This window comes from Perca flavescens, chromosome 17, assembly GCF_004354835.1.
Source record: "Perca flavescens isolate YP-PL-M2 chromosome 17, PFLA_1.0, whole genome shotgun sequence".
NCBI classification, from domain to species: Eukaryota; Metazoa; Chordata; class Actinopteri; order Perciformes; family Percidae; genus Perca; species Perca flavescens.
This window is the reverse complement of record NC_041347.1, coordinates 13,620,531-13,635,976: the sequence shown is the minus strand read 5'-3', so window position 1 is coordinate 13,635,976 and position 15,446 is coordinate 13,620,531. Positions and strand designations below refer to the sequence as shown.

At 44.5% G+C, this 15,446-nt stretch overlaps 1 protein-coding gene across 11 annotated transcripts in view; it reads right to left on the bottom strand.

Moving 5' to 3' along the window:
- The window catches only part of tacc2 (transforming, acidic coiled-coil containing protein 2), a 55,941-nt gene extending 40,921 nt beyond the window's left edge, over positions 1-15,020 (bottom strand). For 8 of the 11 annotated variants that reach the window (XM_028604377.1, XM_028604381.1, XM_028604383.1 and 5 more), the window contains exons 1-5: positions 14,905-15,020; positions 12,870-12,961; positions 12,037-12,108; positions 3,316-3,551; positions 2,157-2,264 (exon numbers count right to left, since the gene is read on the bottom strand). In XM_028604377.1, coding sequence (XP_028460178.1) covers positions 2,157-2,264; positions 3,316-3,551; positions 12,037-12,108; positions 12,870-12,902 — 449 coding nt within the window. In that variant the 5' untranslated portion in view covers positions 12,903-12,961; positions 14,905-15,020. Of the gene's footprint in view, positions 1-2,156; positions 2,265-3,315; positions 3,552-12,036; positions 12,109-12,869; positions 13,100-14,904 lie in introns of all 11 variants that reach the window. The other 3 variants (XM_028604379.1, XM_028604388.1, XM_028604382.1) reach the window with 3 other exon arrangements.
- Positions 15,021-15,446: the final 426 nt, after the last annotated feature.

Sequence of the window (15,446 nt, the reverse complement as noted above, 5' to 3'; positions counted from 1 at the left end):
CAACACACAACTGTCCTCATAATGCCTAGCCTGAGATGTACATTCTCTTACAAGAAATAATACCCGCTGTTTGTAAGCATATGGTTGTTAATGAACATGCAGCTCTGTTCATACACACCAAAACATACATTAGGCATTACACTAGGTAGCTACTATACAATTTTCCTAAGCCTAGTCTGATTTTCTAATTGTGCCAAAAGCTTAACAAATAATTGTCATTCAATAATTTAATTGGATAATTATGTATTGGAACGTTGCCTATATTTTTAATGCCAACCTTTAAAGTATAAAGTACTAGCAGCATGAATGTGACAATCCTACTAGTAGCAACTACTAAGAATTGTAGTAGCATCCATATACTGTACAATAGAAACCACTATGAAAGGTCTTAGGCTGCTGTGTACTGTTATTATGTATACTAAGCAATGCTGCCCGGTGCAATGAATACTATTTCAATCAATTCAAAAACAAAATACGTATGTAAAGTATAGTAATGAGTGATTGTAATAAACCATGTCACCAGACAAACAACGATACATATACATGCACCAAAAATCCTGCCTCATAATGTACTATATCAGAAGTAGTGGCATTGCCCTGCAAAGCACTCCATGAAGTACACAGCTAGCTTCATAATGTGAGTGCTTGCTATAATGCCTTTAACTAACAGGCTAGCTTTGTGCCATTCAGTTGTAATTGCTGAGTCACTGCTAAACCATTAGCCAGCAGTACAGGCTAATGCTGTGGGACCCTAATCTTAGTCTTTAAGCCTCACTGAGTGTATAGATCCACCATCATTAATTAATTATTTATTTATTACTTGTGTCATCAGCTGGTGTCTTGAAATCTGCGTATCATGTTCAGATGTAAATACATCAAGTGAGAAATAACTTAATGCATGTGATTGGTTAACATGGTCTAACCATAAAGACTGACATTTCCATGTTAACGCAACCTCTGCACTGACAACATGTTACTCACTCACCTCACCAACCTGCACTCAAGCCTGCATCTAATTCACTTGGCACTCCCTACTAAAGGGCGAAGCAGCTAAATAGTTTAAACTGTTTGCAGCTGGGAGGTTTTGCTATGCAACATGCTGTTGCCTACCATATCTACAGTACCTGAGGTGGAATGGAGGTGCTTCTCGCAGTATTGCATTTTAAGATTGCGCATGTCCTCTTACTCTGCAGTGTTTGGCTTAAAAAGCAGGAATTTTATCTATTCTATTTCTGCAGTTTGAGAATTTGATAAATACAGTGAAAGTTACTTTGGTAACACTTTACAATACGGTACACACAAATGTGAGTAGTTACAAATACTGATAATTAATTAATTGTTAATGAGTAGTTCCTGAATAACTCTGATTTGAGGATTATAAAGTATATCATGTTTAGTTACTGGAGAACCGACAGGGATATACTTTATTAATTATTATAATTAGTTCATAAATTAATCGGAATAACGACCACTTTCTTCGTTCCTGATTAACTATGAATTAACCTCTGAGGAGCACAAACTAGTAACAACTCATTCATTACTTAATCATTAGTTACTCTTTTTGTGCACCCCCCAAGTGGTACATCATACGGAGTGGTTACTAAGTAGTCCCTCATTACTTCATGATTTTCTTTTTTACTTTGTTTTTGTGTTCCTCTTAGTTTTACACATTCACATCAAGCTGGAAATTCTGGCACTTTTAGCCCATGTATAATCATGTGTTTTATTAATTGCACTGTCCCCTTCTTAAATAATCCAAATTGAATAAAAACAATAATAAGTATAGTACTGCAATGAGTCAGGTTGTCAGAATACATTGAAGCCTTAAACTAATTAGTGCAATCAATTTCAGCTCTCAGACAAAAGCAGAATTATACTGAAGGCAGGCAACACTTGAAACAGAACATTTAGTCAGTCTGCACATAATTCACCAAAGCATAAATAAAAACGACCACAACTCAAGCCAAGTCTGCTAAGACAGGCAACACCCAAACAGGCGATATCCATCACACTCCAATATACAGTAAGTTAGAAACATTCAAACACCTATCTTTTTGTTCCACTCCATGCTCCCTGGTGTTACTCTTAATCATTCCTGCTGACCACACTCCCACAGCAGACTCGCTATCCCCCATCATGCTGAGTCTAGGTGGTACCTTGCATCTAGGACCACCGGTGGGGGACTGACTTCCGTGTGATGCTGCAGGCCCGCCAGCAGGGGGTCCACCTGCTTACATTTCCTCTTACCTGAGCTAGTCTGAGCTCTGCTAACACAAACCCACACCACACACGTACACAGACACGTACACACACATTCACGACAAATCAATATTAGATTAACTTTCACCTTGACTGAATAATTGGTAACAATCTGTTCCCTCAAGGCCATAAATCAAGCAAAATGAATATCCAAAACATTATTCTACAGTAACGCAATAATAATAATAATAATAATAATAATAATAATAATAATAATAATAACAACAATATGAACATGAATGCATCTTCCAGTGAAGGCTGGTGTATCTACTGTAATCATTATATTATATTTTTTACTTTGGGAAATAACCTTGGTAATATAAACATTAAGTGATAGACTGCTCATTAGTCAAAAAGTTTGATCAAAGTAAAGTTAAGACTTCTGAATTTAATAGGAGGGGGGAATAATTAATTCATATTTATTATAAGAGTTTAGCACAAATATCAGCTTGCTTCTTTAGGACTATGCAGATGTGGTTTGACAAGAACAACTATTCAACTGTCATCGCATTGTGATTTGAATGTTGCTTTGATTGGTGCACAGAGAAGAGCATGGACCAAAACTCAAATACAAAAATCACACGTGACATAAACCAAACTGTTCTAACTGTAGTAAAAACTTGGACGTGTATGTAGGGCCCCATTGCTTATAATAAGATGGCAATTTAGAAAATGCGTTTTTTAGGCCTTAATAAAAAAGTTATGCTACACAGTACTTATTTGGTATTTTATGGGGCAAAGTTATTGCGCATCTAACGTAGAGAATTCAAAAATAGCAACCAAAGTAGACAAGGATTGCTAACTGTAGTTATTAACATGATTCACATTTCCTCAGAACTGTAGCAGCCATTAAAAGCCAAGCAAGAACTTGTCTGTATGTTTTATTATAACATTTAGATATAAACTGGTATAGTTATTACCTCATAATTGTGTGTGTGTGTGTGTGTGTGTGTGTGTGTGTGTGTGTGTGTGTGTGTGTGTGTGTGTGTGTGTGTGTGTGTGTGTGTGTGTGTGTGTGTGTGTGTGTGTGTGTGTGTGTGTGCGCCCTCAACTTACCCCAGCGAGGACTCCCAGATGTTGAGCTCGCTGCTGAAGTCTAGACTGGGCAGCAGGTCATGAGGAAACTCAAGCTCCTCCTGATCTTGAGCTGCACCTCCGCTCTCCTCCTCTCCGGTGATGACTGGGATGTCTGGGAGCACTGGTTGAGACAGCAGACTCTGCTGGCTGGTCGAGGCCTCAGTCCGAAGCGCTCTGTTGTCCCTCTGGGTCAAACTCTCAGCGTGAGTTTCAGCCTGTGTGAAAAAGCGAAACATAATCGTAGTGAGCTACATGCTGGAGTCTCCGCTGCATTATACATGATAGTTTGTAGTTAAACAAGTGTGAGCATGTTGCGGGCTAACATGGGAACACCTACAGATTCAATGCTCAAAGCCAAAACATCAAAAACAAGTAACTCCACCCATGTGTTAAACTGTTTGTGTAGAAATACATACACTAGGTCATGTTGACTGGAGTCTCTATCTTTGTTTCTCAACTTGCTTTTATTAAAATGATTAAAAGGATTATTTCCATCATTCAAGCCTGGAATTTATTCCAGGCTCAGTGCAACTGCCAAATCTCTGCAGCTTTGTTTACACTGAGCACACAATTACTATTCTGAAAATTAAAAAAGAAGAAGAAATGAACTGTATGTTTCATTACAGTCTGGTGTTTTCCACCTTAGAAACACCTCACAAGGAAGTCTGTCACAATAAAACATTTCAACCCAGCGACTAAAAATAATTGTTAAAGACAAACCAGTCCTGCAGGACTGTGACAAGTACAATCAGACATGTGGTTTAGGCTAATCATTTAATCGGTACATCATTTAGATCAGAGCTCTTCAACAGGGGCCTGGGGCCCCTAGGGGGTCCTCAGAGAGTCCTGCAGGGGGGCCACAAACGTGTTCAAAAATTAAAATGTCTTAACATGATTCCAATATATTATTAGCAAATATAAATCAGCCTTTTTGTGAAAAAAAAAAAATACAACACATTGGCCTATAGGTAAGGAGGTAGTCACTAAGGTAGCCATCCATAGATACAGTTAACCCTAAGGATTCACTGTGCCACATGTATTTTTAAAAGGTGAATTATGAGTTCCTGCATGACGTCACTTCTGTTGATTTTCCAAGTAAATACCAAACAAAACAGAGCAAGCTAACTGACTAACTGTCACTAACCCCCACCCCCTCCCCCAGCCATCTTGTCAGTGTTTGGCTGGAATGGTTTGTAGTATTTTGGTGCACAGCCTGTGCCTCTAGTGTTTGTTAGACGTTTACGACACCTGTGTTGTCTGAGCTTTTTCACAGTGTATTCATGGGGCAGGCAGCTAGCGGATCAAGAAGAGATGGCTACGATTTGAGACAAAAATTATATTGTTCTGAAACCATGCAGGAACTCATAGTGCACCTTTAATATTAAAATCATGCCAACAAATATTTTAATAGCTTAGTATTCTATGCACTAAAAATGTATGTATAAAGGCTTTAGGCCGCCCTACATGTTATTGAAGGCCGAGTTTAATTAACTTAAATTTCATACAATGTGTAGTAGGGGGTCCCTGATCCGTCTCTCTCTCAGTTAAAGCTATAGTGCGTAGTTTCTGTCGCCCCCATGAGGAATTCTAAGTAATGATAACAACACTGTAGGCGAGTCCACATGATACAAGCCTTACGTGATTGCGCACACGACCCCCCACCCCTCCTCGATGCAGTGGCTAGTAGCCAAGGAGGACACGGAGGATTAAAAAAACATGATGGACTCTTTAGAAGAGGTAATTATCTAAGGGGTCCCTTGGCTTAAAAAAAACGTTGAAGACCCCTGATTTGGATGACACTTTCAGTCGCTAATTCTTTCCTTTATCATGAGTAAATAATTAAAATGTAGAAGAAAAGAATGCATTTAAAATGTGGAGCATTTGGCCTTAGTTGTTTTTTTCCTTTCTGTCTGTCCCACTGGTTGACAAACAGACAGAATCCAACCACAGCCACACACCACAACACTTGGCTGTGGCATCATGTTGCAGCAATATTGCCCTCAAAACAAACAACACTCAACTGTGGACCCACTATGTGACGGAATTTCTCCTACATTGCCCTCATCAGTTTACGGAGGGGAAAGTTTCCATTAGTTCACCCACTCAGATATAAACTGAGGCGTACAGATGCAAACAAATCTGCACTTGCTCAGACACATATAAACATGTGCAGATAAAACGCAGCCCTTTAACATTCAGTATGTCTGGAATAGCGAGCGGTTACTTACAGAGAGCTCCTGTTTTTAGCAAATTAGGACTTGAGGGGATTTAAAGTGAGAGTACAGTAGAATAAAATGTGACTGTAGTAATGCTGTCCATTACTGGGTTTCAGAATTGAATCTGATCATTATTTATGAACCAGTAGTAGACAGCGTGGCTGCACAAAAGGAAAGGTGACAATTATGACTGACAAGCGGAAATGATCATTAATCTTTTTAGTAGTATAAGTACATTCAGTTTTTACCTGTTATAAACTTGCATTTTCACTCATTTTAAAGTTATTACTACAGTAGTGTGGTAAAACATTTATAAGCCAACTTTTCATTCCCCTTTTTCCGTGAACCATCACCTTATCGTGGTGGAGAGGTTTGTGTGTCTCTGTGAACCTGAGGGCTGTGTTGTCTGGAGCTTTGTGCTCCTGGTAGGGTCTCCCAAGGCAAAGTGGTCTCAGGTGAGGGGCCAGACAAAGAATGGTTCAAAAACCCGAATGCAAAAGCTAAGCAGAGATGGAGTGACCCTGCCCGGAGGAAGCCCGGGGCCCCCGTCTGGAGCCAGGCCCAGACGGCGGGCTCGTCGGCGAGCGCCTGGTGGCCGGGTTTGCCACGGAGCCCGGCCGGGCACAGCCCGAACAAGCTACGTGGCAACTCCCTCTCCATCCCATGGGCCCACCACCTGTGGGAGGAACCGTTGGGGTCGGGTGCGATGCCACATGGGTGGCAGTGAAGGTCAGGGGCCTCGACGGACCAGACCCGGGCGGCAGACGCTGGCTCTGGGGGCGTGGAACGTCACCTCTCTGTGGGGGAAGGAGCCGGAACTGGTGCGGGAGGTGGAGCGCTACCGGTTAGATCTGGTGGGGCTTACCTCTACGCACAGTCTTGGTTCTGGAACCATACTCCTGGATAGGGGGTGGACTCTTTTCTTCTCCGGAGTTGCCCAGGGTGTGAGGCGCCGGGCGGGTGTGGGGATACTCACAAGCCCCCGGCTGAGCGCCGCTGTGTTGGAGTTTACCCGGTGGGCCGAGAGGGTCGCCTCCCTACGCCTGCGGGTTGTGGGGGGGAAAACTCTGACTGTTGTTTGTGCATATGCACCAAACAGGAGTTCGGAGTATTCAGCCTTCTTGGAGACCTTGACTGGAGTCCTGCATGGGGCTCCAGTGGGGGACTCCATTGTTCTGCTGGGGGACTTCAACGCACACGTGGGCAATGATGGAGACACCTGGAGGGCGTGATTGGGAGGAACGGCCTCCTGATCTAAACCAGAGTGGGTGTTTGTTGTTGGACTTCTGTGCTAGTCATGGATTGTCTATAACTTGACACCATGTTCGAACATAGGGATGCTCATAAGTGTACCTGGTACCAGAGCACCCTAGGCCGAAGGTCAATGATCGATTTCATAATCGTTTCATCTGATCTGAGGCCGTATGTTTTGGACACTGGGTGAAGAGAGGGGCAGAGCTGTCAACCGATCACCATCTGGTGATGAGTTGGGTCAGAGGGTGGGGAAGACTCTGGACAGACCTGGTAAGCCCAAACGTGTAGTGCGGGTAAATTGGGAACGTCTGGAGGAGGCCCTGTCCAACAGACTTTCAACTCACACCTCCGGGCGGAGCTTTTCGTGCATCCCTGTGGAGGCTGGGGGCATTGAACCCGAGTGGACAATGTTCAAAGTTTCCATTGCTGAAGCTGCGGCGAGGAGCTGTGGTCTTAGGTGCCTCAAGGGGCGGTAACCCACGAACACCGTGGTGGACACCGGTGGTCAGGGAAGCCGTCCGACTGAAGAAGGAGTCTTTCCGGGATATGTTATCCCGGAGGACTCCGGAGGCAGTTGCAGGGTACCGAAGGGCCCGAAGGGCTGCAGCCTCTGCCGTGAAAGAGGCAAAGCAGCGGGTGTGGGAGAAGTTTGGAGAAGACATGGAGAAGGACTTTCGGTCGGCACCAAAGTGCTTCTGGAAAACTGTTCGCCACCTCAGGAGGGGGAAGCGGGGGAACCATCCAAGCTGTGTACAGTAAGGATGGGACACTGTTGACCTCAACTGAGGAGGTAATAGGGCAGTGGAAGGAGCACTTTGAGGAACTCCTGAATCCGACTAATCGCCCTCTATGTTAGAGGCAGAGCTGGAGGATAATGGGGATTGTCGTCGATTTCCCAGGCGGAAGTCACTGATGTAGTCAAACAACTACACAGTGGCAAAGCCCGGGGATTGATGAGATCCGTCCAGAAATGCTCAAGGCTCTGGGTGTGGAGGGGCTGTCCTGGTTGACACGCCTTTTCAACATTGCGTGGAAGTCTGGGACGGTGCCAAAGGAGTGGCAGACTGGGGTGGTGGTTCCCCTTTTTAAAAAGGGGGGACCAGAGGGTGTGTGCCAATTATAGGGGTATCACACTTCTCAGCCTCCCTGGTAAAGTCTACTCCAAGGTGCTGGAAAGGAGGGTTCGGCCGATAGTCGAACCTCGGGTTGAGGAGGAACAATGCGGATTCCGTCCTGGTCGTGGAACAACGGACCAGCTCTTCACTCTCGCAAGGATCCTGGAGGGAGCCTGGGAGTATGCCCAACCCGTCTACATGTGTTTTGTGGATTTGGAGAAGGCGTATGACCGGGTCCCCCGGGAGATACTGTGGGAGGTGCTGCGGGAGTATGGGGTGAGGGGGTCTCTTCTCAGGGCCATCCAATCTCTGTACAACCAAAGCGAGAGCTGTGTCCGGGTTCTCGGTAGTAAGTCGGACTCGTTTCAGGTGAGGGTTGGCCTCCGCCAGGGCTGCGCTTTGTCACCAATCCTGTTTGTAGTATTTATGGACAGGATATCGAGGCGTAGTCGAGGTGGGGAGGGGTTGCAGTTTGGTGGGCTGGGGATCTCATCGCTGCTCTTTGCAGATGATGTGGTCCTGATGGCATCATCGGCCTGCGACCTTCAGCACTCACTGGATCGGTTCGCAACCGAGTGTGAAGCGGTTAGGATGAGGATCAGCACCTCTAAATCTGAGGCCATGGTTCTCAGCAGGAAACCGATGGAATGCCTTCTCCAGGTAGGGAATGAGTCCTTACCCCAAGTGAAGGAGTTCAAGTACCTTGGGGTTGTGTTCGCGAGTGAGGGGACAATGGAGCGGGAGATTGGTCGGAGAATCGCCGCAGCGGGTGCGGTATTGCATTCAATCTATCGCACCGTTGTGACGAAAAGAGAGCTTAGCCAGAAGGCAAAGCTCTCGATCTACCGGTCAGTTTTCGTTCCTACCCTCACCTATGGTCATGAAGGCTGGGTCATGACCGAAAGAACGAGATCCAGGGTACAAGCGGCTGAAATGGGTTTCCTCAGGAGGGTGGCTGGCGTCTCCCTTAGAGATAGGGTGAGAAGCTCAGTCATCCGTGAGGAGCTCGGAGAGAGCCGCTGCTCGCTGCGTCGAAAGGAGCCAGTTGAGGTGGTTCGGGCATCTGGTAAGGATGCCCCCTGGGCGCCTCCCTAGGGAGGTGTTCCAGGCACGTCCAGCTGGGAGGAGGCCTCGGGGAAGACCCAGGACTAGGTGGAGGGATTATATCTCCAACCTGGCCTGGGAACGCCTCGGGATCCCCCAGTCGGAGCTGGTTAATGTTGCTCGGGAAAGGGAAGTTTGGGGTCCCCTGCTGGAACTGCTCCCCCCGCGACCCGACACCGGATAAGCGGACGAAGATGGATGGGACTTTTCATTATATTGATTAAATAAAAACAAACAAACACAATCAAATGTTTTAGGCTACTCCTTCAAGATGGACTACAAAATGCCACCTCTGACCTCAGTGGTGACCTTACTGGATGTAAATACTGGAGACAGGTTAACAAGTGAAGCTGTGTGTGTAGGGGGGAGGCTCGGAGTGACTGGCCTTACCTGTGTCACCACTACAAAGAGCCTCCTTTGTGTGAAACGTTCAATACACATGGAGAATCACAAACATGAATGTTACTCACACAAACACGAGAATAAAAACTGTTAAATCAGCTAGGCCTTTAAAACTCATTTTAGAAGAATGTTGGCCAATTATAGAGCCTCTCTCTCTTCACATCTGCCTATGCAAAGCTCAAGCCATATTGGGTTATTTTTAAATGTTCTAATTTAGACTACTCCTGCCAGCAACATTTTGGTTGCAAAAAAAAAAAGAACAAAAACATTAAACATTAAAGAACAACAGAGAGAAACTGAACCCAAAAAAGAGCTGCTGCAAGTAAATGTCACACAAATGCCTGTGAGCTCCATACTGCTATTATTTTCTGTATTAATGTCACATTATAGGATAAAAAAACAAAACAATACTTCCGTGTGCGTGCAGACAGAACACAGTTTTATCATGAGATGGCTGTATGTTGACGTGTCTTGGGTTTCTGGTTTCCTGCCTGAACTTTCTCACCTTTGTCATCAAGACCAGATAATGTCACAGTGGAGACAGCCTCCACTGATATCAACTCAGAGCAGCTAAAACAGAACAATAAGGACCAGCACTAGGTGGCATAGGCTACCCAAGTAACCATATTTGGCCACATGAGGTGGAAAAGCACAGCCTTCGTTTCAGTTAGTTTGACCCCTATGCAGAAAGAACTGTCTGTTATTAATTAACCCGCAGGAACAAAACAGAAAGCAAGCTGAGGTTGCCTGGAAACTGCTACTTGTCCAACAGTCATGAGTACTACTTACTGTTAATTCAATCTGGCAGTGCCCATACATGTGCTAACACAACTTTAATGCTTTCCACATGACTGTTGTAAACAGGGAGAAGGCAGTGCTAAAGCAGGACCAGGCCCTCACTTGGCCACGAACAGCAACATTACACAGATTTAACACGTCCACTCTTTCTATCAACTTTCATCCCACCATCCCTGTGTGGCACTTACCCAGCAGTGTGCTCCACTGTGCTGAAGGTGACTGGGCAGTGCAGTGCAGCAGCTCTACTACCCTTCTACATTGCTCACTGTACAGGCAGCCTCTGCAGGGCTCTGTGTTTTGAAGACGACACAAACATGCTGCAACACATGCTGCTGACGCTCCCTCTCTTCTCTTGAACTGACTCAGCTAACTTCCTCCTCCTCCTCTAACAGTCCTGTCCTGTCTTCTGCTGCTGCCGCTCCACTGTTACATTTCCACGAGCTTCCTCAGGATCTGCGTGGAGTCTAGAAACACTACACCACCACGCACTGACAAACACAACGCTTGCTGCTGAGACTGACTTGACCGGACTGGCCACAAGGAAGTAGCCTAACGTTGCCGAGAAGTCTCCTCCCCCTCTAGCTACTGTATACTCTTTCCATTCAGCTCTCTTCCTATTCCCTCCTCCTCGTCCTCTGCCTCCCTTCCCTCTTTTCTTCCTTCCTTCCCTATCCACCTCTGTTCCGGCATCTTCCTCCCTCCCCCCTTCTCTCGCTGCTGTATCTTCTGGCTGGTTGCACTGACTGACTGACCGTGCCTCTGCAGGTGAATGCTGGGAATTAAGCCAAGGGTCGGGCCTGCAGTGACCCCCTGAGAGCGGATCGGGTTACACTCCAGTAAGCTTTGGTTACAGGTAGGCTACGTAGGCCTATACACAGAAACACACACAACATCCCCCTGCGTTATATAAAAGCTCCCACTTCATCCAGTTTTGACGTCTGAGTGTTGTTGAGGTGTGACATCAACGTGGACGTGACAGCACCTTCTCCTTGACTCTTAATCAATTAATTAATTAATTAATTAATTAATTAATTAACACCCATGGCCAATTTAACACAATGTGTTCCTCTTGAATGGCTGTTTGTGTTTTAAGAAACACTAAAACACAAACAGCTGTTTTCAGCCTGTTAGTTAAGTGTCTCCTGTGGCTGATTTTCACACGATATTAAGTCGACCACAATGTAAGTATTATCTTCTGTGTCATTTTGGGAGTCGTATGTCTTCTTGATAAACCATCATTCGAATATACAAAATACACAACCAGGTCACAAAATCAAAAATGTGTCAAAAAAGGGTAGTAAAGAGCGATGCAGTCGCAAGGAATCACAAGCCTTCGGAGTAGGCCTACACATTTTCCAAAGTCGTAGGAACTACACATTTGACTATAATGTTATAATTTTTAATAAGGAATTAAAAAAAAAAGAAGCCACATCTAACTGACTCATTACAGCACGCCAAACAAATGTGTGGCCTGAAGTGATACTGACATTTAATGTGGAACATATAAGAGGTTAATTATTCACCATATGGCACCTTAATAGTGGATTTCTTTGCTTTTCATGATGAAATATATATTAAATATAGATCAACAGGCACAGTTGCACTATATCTGTGCCCTTTTTAAGGTAAGATTAAGAACACGCTTTCTGGTTTTGAGCTTCAAAATATCAACAACAAACAGGAAAGGAAATTTGGGTAGGCCTATTACAGGGGCACTATTGAGCACTATAACATTTACTGTTAAAAGATGCACGCAGCAGTTAATATTCTCTCAGGCTTTCACACCCACATACATACAGTAATTATTGTACCTGTAGTAGGGAGTCATTTTGATTTTCCTGAGGTGGAAACAGAACAACACTTTCTGGATTGCCCTCTTCTGGCTGTAACGGCAAATGAAATAGTTCAACAAGAGAGAAAGGCTACTGTATAGTTAAGCAGTAGTGGTAAACACTGAAAACAAATCACCATTGTTGTTTTTTAAGGCAAAACCAACAATGTTAAGCCTCACTCTGCAGTCACTTCCAATGAGGTCCAGTGTGCATGGTTTGTAGAGACTATAGCTCATGAGACAAATGTGTATGTTAATCCTATTAAAATAATCCTGAACTCCACGGCTGAAGTCCTCCAGTCATGTGGAAATTCCTGGTTCCTGGTATAGCTTTCTTCTTACAATTACAGCAAAAATGTATTCTTAAAACAACAAGTCTACATGCACATTGGAGGCATACATACTGTAATGACCTACCAACCATCATAGGGATGATGGATTGTATATGCTGCAAGAAAGCAAGCTTGGAAGAATCAGGGTGTGTAGCAGTAAAAACCGAACATGGCACATTTTGAGAGTCATGCCATAAATATGTAATATTTATCTTTACCTCTGCTTTACACCACTTAACCACAAAATAGACCAAGGCATGTTACCTAAATGCTTTTTAGACAAGCATCATTTAAGCATGGGAATGTACACAAAGCTCTGTGCACGTTGCATGTGTTTTACTGAAGCCAACAGTTAGTAATCATGTCAGAAAGTGTTAGTTTTGTTAGTGCTCTGTGCATGAAAGAGTTTGAGGTGTGTACAGCAGCACCGGGGCAGCAAGTAGCAATCCCAGCCATCCAATGCCAGAGAGCTTTCCCTTACCAACGCCTCAGTTGTGCTGCTCTCGTTCCCCATGGCTCAGCCAGCTGCAGGGCCACAACTGCCCAAACCAACAGCCTCTCCACATCAGCTGGCTGAAAGACACCGGCACAGAAGGACCATCAGCGTACGACTATTCCCAGAGAGACCCAGAGTGAACAGGGGATCTGTGGTCCCTCAGTAGTCACCAACTCCTGCTCCACAGGATTACAGGTCTCTGGTATGAGGTTGAACTAGCAAGGAGGGAGAATGGTTAAATGCGTGTGTTGTTTTAGAGATTAGGGACCTTGTGATGCAAGACCTCCCTCCTTTACCACCGCCGATGTGGGCTCAAAAGCAGGAACAGCATCCTCACAGAATATTGTAATCATACAATTGTTTGATTCTAGAGACTTTAAAGGGACATTACTGTAGATAAATTCCACTACTGCTGCAGTAAGTTACTGTGGCCTGCAGGCCCCCTCTGACCTCAAACAAATGGCCTCCTAGAATAAACAACATCTTCATGCAGTCTTTTGTGCTTGTGCGTGTGACGCGACTGAGTGTAGCATACTGACACAGTGACTGAGGCTCAGTAAGGTAATCCTCATGTGGTAAATAACAGATTGTGGTGTCTCTTGGCTTCCAGCAGTGTTTAGTCTACTAACGAACACGAGGTAGAGTTCAGGCTATTAAAATTCATCCAGGAGCATCTCTAATCCACTTTGTCATTGTAAGGACAACAGCTTTTAACCATGGACTGATTTTATGTCAAATACAGGTAGAATCACTTTTATCACGCTATTATTAAATATTCTCTGGCAATCATCTTTCTTTCTCATTTCCGTGTTGTATGACTTGCAGCCATTGGCGATTTTAGACCCCTTCCAGACGGGCTGATCTTAGAATCGTCCCTGCTTGCAGCTGAGCAGTAAACAGTCGTGCTAAGAGAAATGTTGTTTGTGCATTCCTCATATGACTGCAGGGACTGTACGGTAGCTCTGCTATAGTCAGAATGCACTGACCTGAATATGCAAGACTTTATAAATAGAGATCTGCGTTGTCCACTGCTGTTAGACTTTATTCCAGTCTTGTGCACAATTTGTCATGCACACTCCATTTCCAATCAAATGACACAAAGGCTGTATATTCCAGTTATGAGTATGTGAATAATTATATTTCCTGTGATTATCCCATGGTGATATTTAATATCTGGATTTCCTCTCACATCTTAGTTGTCATTTATTCTGTTGTGTGGCAACTTTACTTCCATCCCTGTCTGGGGTGTAATTTCAGCCCTCAAGCTGTGGACTTGTGTGCACTTTAGCTGGCTGCAGTGTTTCAGGGCTTTTTGGCAGTACACACAGCACTAGGGCAAATCATATGATTAGACTTTGCCAGGTCTCTTCTCACCTCATCTTGGCCTGTCAATCACTTAACATGAGCCATCGTTTAAGCTCTTGAGGTTTGGATGAGCACCGTGACACCTGCAGTATGAGGTTACCGTTTCCTGCCTGGTATCTGACCCCTCCACTGGCACAGGAACCCCAGCAGGAACACAAACTCCAAACTAAACAGAATGCTGTATTTCTTTTTTTCTTTTCTTTTTTTGAACCAATCCAACATAGTATTTCTCAGGTAATACCCGTAATATGATTCAGCAAGGTAAAAAGACGATGGTGAATATAATTCAATTCAATTTTATTTATAGTATCAAATCATAACAAGAGTTATCTCGAGACACTTTACAGATAGAGTAGGTTTAGACCACACTCTATAATTTCCAAAGCCAAAATATACTGATGTTTTGGTTTAAACCATGTTCATCCACCTGGCAAAGGCAACTATAGTAAACACATTAAAATCATCATACATCGAACGAGATGATAATAAAAGCAAAACAAAGTCACACAAATTTCAATACATGCTTTCACAATCCCCCCCACCCACACCCTGTGTTCAATTTTCATATGTTGACCCTCCTCCGTCTGAAAGACCACCATAAAATGAACAAATAATCCACAATCTGTACCGATGCGGCAACTCATGAACTACTCACCACTGCAAACAAGAGACTTTTCCACACAGAGTCAAGCTTTTGACAAACCCAAATCCAATCTGTCTTTACTGTTGGACTCAAGGCCAATGTTTGTTTTCTGCCCTCTCCTCTGAGGAGCCCCGGTCTTTCTGTTGCTATTTTTGTATTGCACGCGGAGTGGGAGGAGAGGACAGAGGGTGGACAGGGACAGAAGAGGGGACTGGACCGAGGGGAGGAGACCGAACTGGAGCTGGGGAAGCCATGTCTGCTTAGGGTGGTAGGGTGGTAGGGTGTGTGTGTGTGTGTGTGTGTGTGTGTGGGGGGGGGGGGGTCACCTGCTCTGAGGCCTGGCAGTCAGCTGGAGGGGACGCTAGTTCTAAGGCAACACTGTAAACAAACAGGTATGCCACATGGACAGGAGGATGAAGTGTCAGACCTCCTGTCTCTCTGCAAAAGCCTACGGATGCTGTTATAATATTCATCTCACCTGTAGCTTTCCTTTATATCTCTCCAAACCTTTAACATTTATTCATTTTCTTAACTTCAGTGTGGTGATGCTCTTC